The 8,603-nt window shown below is 35.2% G+C and overlaps 1 protein-coding gene across 1 annotated transcript; it reads right to left on the reverse strand.

Moving 5' to 3' along the window:
- Positions 1 to 6,116: 6,116 nt before the first annotated feature.
- On the reverse strand, positions 6,117 to 7,135 carry LOC149177537 (uncharacterized). Its single transcript, XM_089423421.1, has one exon. The coding sequence runs from the start codon at positions 6,648 to 6,650 to the stop codon at positions 6,285 to 6,287; it is 366 nt and encodes a 121-aa protein (XP_089279547.1). The 5' UTR covers positions 6,651 to 7,135; the 3' UTR covers positions 6,117 to 6,284.
- Positions 7,136 to 8,603: the final 1,468 nt, after the last annotated feature.

The following is an 8,603-nucleotide window of genomic DNA, read 5'->3' on the forward strand; positions in this document are numbered from 1 at the left end:
GAGGGGTTCAAGCTAATGGAATACGGTATAGCAAAGGACTCTACCATCTGTCTCAGCACGAGATTGCGCGGAGGCTGCCCCGGCTCAAGTTCAAAAGGACCTGCTTCCTTCAAAGATGCAGTCAAAGGGAAGATGGAACCACAAAAGAAACCAGAACAGCAAGCTACAGCACCAGGGGCCTACATTGTTGAGCAGACAACACAGAACCCTGCTTTAACAATCTCCATACCAGAGGTAAATGAAATACAAGCTGATTATTCAACTAAAGCAGTGATATGCAGGTTCAATGGATTTTGGCCCAAACCGGAAGCCCTTCGTCAATGGATTTACTCCATATGGACAGAAAACTGTGATATCCATCTCTGTTCAAAGGGATTCTTTATTGTCAAATTTGACACCATAATGGACAAAGAATATGCTTTGAACGAGGGACCATGGTTTTGGGGAAACGCTGGCCTTTTCTTGAAATCTTGGTTCCCGGATTTCGATCCAAACAGCATGGTGGTCACCAAAATGCCAGTCTGGGTAAAATTGTTTAACCTACCTATACACTTTTGGCACTACAAAGTACTGGAAGGAATTGGCAACACCCTGGGATCTTTTTTAAAAGTAGATCATGAGCGCCTATCCAAGGATATCTACACATTTGCCAGGATATGTGTGGAGGTAGACCTCAGTCAAGGCCTACCAGAGCACATTCTCCTAATCCATAATGGAAAGCAATGGGCACAACCACTGGATTATGAAAACACTGCCTTCCGCTGCCGCATATGTCGACAAACAGGTCATCTTCAGAGTGCATGCCCACAAAACAAAAAAGATAGGAAAAGGAGACAACCACCAAAGCCGAAAGGATGGCAATTTACAGCCACATGGGCAGAGGATATAGAAGAGGAAAAGAATGCAGAAACCACCAGCATTCTACAAGAAGATGAAGACGGAAGGAATAATCCAGAAATCAGCAAAGAAAGCTATCCACACCACCTACAGAATAATGAAAATCTGATTGAAGGAGCAATAGATACAAATGCAAGTAACCCACAGCAGCAATATGAGAACTCCGGGCAGGAAATTGGAGGCAGCAAGCGAGCATACTCATCAACAAGCTCAGATTCTGAAAAAGACATCATGGCTGCCACAAATGAAGCACAAATGATTATTGTAACAGCTCCGCCTAACAATGAAGGCTGGCGGAAAGTGGAAAAAAAGAAGGGTAGGAAAGCCTAGATAGACTATTGATTGATTATTAGCTCCTGATTTTAGCAGGACAAGTTTTGTTACAGCATATGCTATTACAGCATCTACAACATGTAATTTTACTCATAATGAATAAAATTACGATTTTTCCAGTGGAAAAAAATAATAATTTAATACTTAGTTAGATTGTGAGTCAAAATATCTAACTCTAATTATTTACCTATTAACTATAAAAATTATCAATTTACAACCCAAAAAAACCAATTAGCTAATCATTTCATTTCATATTTTTATAAATAATACTCTGTCTAATATTCAACATTTCCACTCTCTCTTATCTATATATATATATATATATATATATATATATATATATATATATATATATATATTAAAGTAATGAAAAACCATACTTCAATCAAAATTAAGTATATTTACTTTGTATACATTGTCTATTTGTTTTATTTCCGTTAACCCGTGTTTCTATTCCATTATTAAATGTTGCTTGCATCCATGATGATGATGATGATGATGGTGGTGGAAAAAAACTAAGTGTGATTCTTCAAAATCATGTTTCTATGATCAAAGAGAAGGGAAAGAGGCGCTCCAAGATCATTATAGTTGGGTTGGCTTAATAAGTCAAGAAGATTGGAAGTGTGACAAATGTGAGGGAATTGAGAGCGGATGTGAGTAAGCATCGGACAATCTAAAAGGAAGTGCTTTTCGTCTTCCACCTTCTTAGTATCGCAAATCTAACAGGTTCTATCATTCCAGGGAGTCTTAGGAGTAGACCACCGCCCGATTTCACTTTGAAGCTCGTGAGAAATAGTTCTTATCCTAGCGATGTTCATTTTTTTCTTAGTGTTGGTCAACACAAAGATATAATTCTAGTTATCAAGGGTGGGGTTGATCACCTCCTTATAGTATCTTAGCTTCCTTTTACCCTCCAGCTCCTTATCCTCCCACAACTTGTCCTTAAAATTGGTGGTAATAGTATCTTTGACACTATCTTTGCTTCCCATAATGATCTCCTCCTTAATTCCCCAATGGTTGAGCCAAGACTAGGCATCCTTATTCCACCCGCGCTTGAGGCAAAGGTGGGGATTTTGACTAAAGTTAGAAGCAATTTTTGGGAGCCTCTTGGATTCCATGTTATAAAGATTCTTCTTATACATCAGATATCTAAACATAGTCGCACTTTCAATGGGGGGTGTACCAACTTCGATCAAGAGGATAAGATATGGAGTATTTTCCTTGATCTTAAGGTTGTAGGTTATGAATTGATTTTGAATCATCACAATTTTCCTCCATGACTCTCTGGATTATTATTATTATTATTAATTTAAAAAAAATACAAGTTTACTTTGAAATTAAAAAAGATATACCTTAATATTATATATATATATATATATATATATATATATATATATATATATATATATATATATATATATATATATATATTTAATTTGTAATAAAAATATGTAATGAATACTTATTTATGTTCATGAATTATTAATGAAATTAGGAAAATGATTGTTTTTATGGAGAAGATGTTGTATTACGTGACAACTAAAAAATAAATAATATATGTGTAACAATAAAAAATAAATAATTGCTTTCCCCGATGGGACTGGAGGACCAAATGAGAGAGGGGATCGGGAGGGCACCCACCACCCTTTTGACTCCCGATACCATTAGGGAGGAGGTGGCATGACTTTCACCCCTCATGCACTATATATACAGAGGATGATACTTGTCATTATGGTTCAACTGATGTTGTATCTCAATCCTTCGAATGGTTCAATCACAAATGTATGTGGAGAAAGGCAAGCATGGGCTGTAAGAGAGTCTCCCTGGTATCTTTGTAAGCCCGGATTATGGTCCAATCGAGGGCATCAACTTGGTTCTAAGGGAGTCTGCACTGGCAAGTTTAGATTGGGGAATTGATTTAATAGATTATCTAGTTGTGCTTCCTTACAAAGACAAAAGCTTTCCGTCTTAGATTGTGCTTTTATATGGTTCTTGCTCGGTGGTTGACAATTACAAAAAGAAAGTTGATGTGAATTAGGTCTTTGAAAGTTGTGCAAATCCTAGCATTGTTAAGAGGGTGACTTCGACTTGGTGTTTTGGAACTGGTCTGTGGGTTGGAGTTCTCCTTCGTTCTAGGCTGCATGCTAAGGTAACTTTGTGTTCCTCGCTCTATGCATCTTATTATCTTGTTATTATTAGTTTTGGGGTGCGATCGGGCCTTTTTATCCCTTCTCTAGTAGAGTTGGTGGAAACCCTGTTGGGTTGGCTTTTATGGGCTCATCTCTTGAATTTAGGTTATTTTCCTAAGATAAATGTTTATCACCTTCTTCTTTTGTGCTCCCTTCTTTCGTGTCATTGGCTCTAGTGTATTGGTATTTCTCTGGTCTTTTTTAATTTTCTTGCAAGGGTTTCGAGTATTGTATCTGGTATATGGTTATGGGGAAGCGGGGAGAGTCCCAACCCCTATGATTGTTGGAATTCTTTATTTGTGCTCTTGCAGTGTGACTGCTTCAGGTTTCAAGGGAAGTGCATTTGTGGCCTTCTCAGGGTTCATAAGGTATTATGAATTTTTTGGTTTGATATGTCTCACCAGTGAGGTCGTTGTTTTTGAGGTGTTGGGAAGCATGGCCAATCTAACAGGACTTGCTTTGAGGCTCTTGCTTAGGAGGCGACAATTGTCTACCACCTTGCAATCCATCTGTGTACTCAAGGGGAAATTCAAAGGCTCGAAAGAAATGTTCGTAGGGATAGAAAAACAGTCTTAGATTCTAAGGTTTTGGAAGAAGTTTCTCATTGGTTCTCGAACCCTAGGCACACTAGGGGCGGAGAAATCAATACATGCACTCGATCACTCTTCATTTCCAGTTGAAAACATTGTTGGGGCAAGTTCTCTAGGAGAAGATGATGGCATAATGAAATCATTTTGTTCCTCAATGAGCTTCAGAGGAACTAATGGAGGATACAGGATAACCTAGATCATCTGAAAGCTCGTATTAAGCATTTGGAAAAGCACATACAGTGTGAACTCAAGTTTCTAACATCCTTAGGCACTAGGTCAGACAACCTTGCCCCTATAACATCTTCAAAATCATAAATGTTGTAGATCTGACCCAGAAATATATGATAACAGAAATAAACCCAAGAATAATAAGATTGAAATAGATAGAAATGATTCTCTTTATTGATATCAAGACCCTTATGGTAGGGCAACACCATACATTCACTCCTTAAGGAAGGAGAACACTCTACAAGCCATATGCCTGTTCATACAATAATACTTCTCTTCATATCTCTCCATGTGGAGTCTCTAGCCTCTATATAGGCCTCATACATACAATACCATGCATCATTACCATGGTTTCCTCATACCATCAACTAATACCATGGGCCCATTACATTATTATTAACTACTTGTGGTCCCTTATATGACATGGGTTAACCACCTTATTTATTACTATGGCCCATCCCATGATTACATTATTACCTTGGGTACCTCCCTTGGTACCCCATATTATCCCCCCTAGGTATATAACATTCCACCCCCTAGATACCACTTGTTGTAGATCTGATATGAAATAGCTCCGATACCAATTGTTGTAGATCTGACCCAGAAATATATGATAACAGAAATAAACCCAAGAATAATAAGATTGAAATAGATAGAAATGATTCTCTTTATTGATATCAAGACCCTTATGGTAGGGCAGCACCATACATTCACTCCTTAAGGAAGGAGAACACTCCACAAGCCATATGCCTGTTCATACAATAATACTTCTCTTCATATTTCTCCATGTGGAGTCTCTAGCCTCTATATAGGCCTCATACATACAATATCGTGCATCATTACCATGGTTTCCTCATACCATCAACTAATACCATGGGCCCATTACATTATTATTAACTACTTGTGGTCCCTTACATGACATGGGTTAACCACCTTATTTATTACTATGGCCCATACCATTATTACATTATTACCTTGGGTACCTCCATTTGTACCCCATATTACCCCCCCTAGGTATATAACAGTAAATGCCTGTCATTTTGATATGGTTATGGTGTTTTTTTTTGCTCTCTGGATATATGGTATGTTGGGTTGTGCATTCTATGTGGGTGGATGCAACAAATTTGACAATTAACATATGAGGCAACAAATCTAGTCAAAGTGTGACTGATATATTTTTGTGAAATCTAAAAACAACTATGTAATCTCTCTTTTTAATGAAAAATCTCAACTTACAAAAAAAATGACTTATGTACATATTTAAGCAACAAAAAAAATTAAAAAAATAAATAATCATTGCATAACAAAAGAAAAATGAATAATTATTAATTAGGTAAAAATCAAGATATAGAAAAAATCAATTTCTTAAGGTACTTTTTTTTTATCATTTAATACACAAGTAATACCTGCCATGGAATTAAATAATTAAAAAAAAATATACTTTAATACATTCTATTTTTCTTAATATGTAATACATCCAAATTAATCTAAACGAATTCACCATTATACCCTATTTATTTAATATAAATCACAATAAAACATAGGTAAATAAATAATAATTTCTATTTCATTATCTGGTATTGAAATAATGGACAAAATCTTATTATTCTTAGCAAATTTAAATTTGCTAAAACCGTTCTCCCTAATTTCGCTAAGAACTTTGCCAAATTTATAATAGCATTGTGGGTAAAAACAACTTCGTCCAAAATTTGACACAGCGTTTTATTGTTGAGATGTTATTTCACACTAAAGGAATAACTTGCACATACATATTCAAAAATTACTCAAAAACAAACTTAAAAAACAAGATTTTACACATATATCTTTAATAATTACGTTAAGAAAAAAAACACAAAAACCGGAACGGAACGAAAACGAGATTTATTTATTTATTTTAAGTAACGGAAAGGGTTTGCCAGCGTCAAGTAACGCACAAAACATATCATCATACATAATTAAAAACTAGTTAAATATTTAATACATACATAAATATCCTTCGAGAACAACTATCTTGGAGATGTTGGTCACAATCTGAATCCAAATTCCTTTATTTCCTTCGGCAATCGGCTGCCACGGAAACCCTGCTCAACCTGCTCGGCTTTCTCTGGAAATTCCTTCTGCGGTTCCTCTGAGACTTCGATCGACGGATCGATAATAACAGAGCTCTCCGTGCAACTTCTCCACGGACGGAAAATGCTTCCGATCTCTGTGCCGGTGACTGATCTGAACCCTCGGCCTTCTTCTTCGTCATCATCTTCCATGGCTGAGAACGTCTCAGCCCCTGCTCGCATTCCGTCTCCCGCCTCGGAATGTTGGGCCTGCGGAGGCCACATATCATACAAGAAGAGAACAGGACGCATGCCGTTCTTTTCATGGATTTTCTACACCTTGGTGTGGTTCGATCTCCAGACATATTTGAGCTCTAGACTAGTCTGGGTAGTGTGGTTCGATCTCCAGACCTATTTGAGCTCTAGACTAGTCTGAGTAGTGTGGTTCGATCTCCAGACCTATTTGAGCTCTAGACTAGTCTGAGTAGGGAACAATATTGCTGAGTATTGTGAGTGTGAAGGAAGAAACATAATAGATGGACATCGAAATGCGTAGGGCATTTCAAACTATTTTCGGAATCTGACTGATAGCATAGAAATGAACTGTTTCACTCTATAAGATTTTTTAAATATTTCAGAAATCTTACTAAGAAGGTAGAAAAAATGAACTGTTTCACTTAGCTCATGCCTATAGAATTTCCTAAAGATTTTGGAATTTGCAATCAAGAAATTTTTCTTTCATTGATGGCAAAAGTTTTCCAAATACTAAAGTAAAACACACTTCGAACAGCAGATATTCAGTTGAAAGGAAGATGTCAGCTTTTCCACATATTAAAGGAAAACACACTTCGAACCGCTGATATTCAGTTGAAAGGAAGATGTCAGTCAGGGTCCTCTGTATTAAACCCATTCAAATTACTTGGTCACATTCCGAACACGTAGTCAGGAGTACATCGAAATCGACTGTGTAACTTAATAATAGGGCTAGGGCAGTTGTATGAAAATGTGAGGGTCCTACGTGTTTAGGCCGAGGCGTCCCTCTTATTCGAGTTGGGTACTTTAATCATTTTCTTAATTAATCTTTTTGATTGAATGGCCTAAATTAAAAGATGCCAGTATATATCAACAAATAAAATTCACACCACTAACTTAATGACATGTCTAAATCACATGTTTAAAGCATACGTAAATTAATTTTTTACAAAGAATGATTAAAAATTTACTGTACCTCTTGTTGATAACATTAAGTGAGATATGTATTTAAAAAAATTATAAAATATATATTCAAACCAGCATTGATTCTAAAAGGTATGTCTGTTTACATTCTTAAACTTATGCCTCTTCAACCATTTGCCAAGCATTTTTTCCCCACTAAGAAATATATTTAAAACAAATTATAAACATTCTTAAACTTATGTCTCTTCAACCATTTGCCAAGCGTTTTTTCCCACTAAGAAATATATTTAAAACAAATTATAAAACATATATTCAAACCCGCATTGATTCTGAAACGTATGTCTACTCACATTCTTAAACTTATGCCTCTTCAACCATTTGTCAAGTGTTTTTTTTCCAGTCCATTAGCTAAACTGAGTGGTTGCCTATGAGTTGTGGTTGCCTATAAGTTACTAATTCCCTCACCGGTTTAATTTTTAATTTGTTTGATGCGCTAAAGAAATTTTAATTTGTTTGAATTTTAAATTTCAACCCTGCTTTACAAAGATAATTATCAATCGTAGTTATAATGATATATTTGAATGCAAAGAAGTAAGTCATTACAACATAAATTTGAGATGCCATATTAGATCACATCGTTTTAGGTTTTTGAAAGCTCTAATAGTTTCAGAACCAAAGTCGAAGTAGGGATTGGATAAAGCCTAGCTAGTTGAAATTCTCTTTGAAGGATCGTATAGAAGCATTTTCTACATAGAAAAATCATAGTAAGACATTTTAATATAGTTTGTTTAATTCTAATATTCTAAATTGACAATATTTATAAATTTGAGAGGAGTATTTACAGATAATAAATCTAAGCCACATTCATCTAAATTAGGGATTTTATGTGGGATATACATTGATTTGATAATAATAATTTTTAATTTAATATACATTGGTTTTATAAAAAAATACAATGTTTTAATGGACATTGATTTTAATACAAAACATAGGTTTAATTTTATTATTTCAAAATTTGTAATCTAATATATTGCAATTTCAAAATTTATAATAAGGTGTTAATTTTTTTTATTAAAGTGGTTTCATAGTTTTTTAGTTATAAAAAAATAATGTGGAATTTGATATACATTGATTTGATAATA

This window comes from Pinus tabuliformis, chromosome 4_1 (genome assembly GCF_031772625.1).
Source record: "Pinus tabuliformis cultivar Carrire ecotype Pingquan chromosome 4_1, CPIR1, whole genome shotgun sequence".
Lineage (NCBI taxonomy): Eukaryota > Viridiplantae > Streptophyta > Pinopsida > Pinales > Pinaceae > Pinus > Pinus tabuliformis.

Coding starts and splice junctions, on each gene's coding strand:
- LOC149177537 (XM_089423421.1), bottom strand. CDS start 6,650: ATGTCTGGAGATCGAACCACACCAAGGTGTAGAAAATCCATGAAAAGA.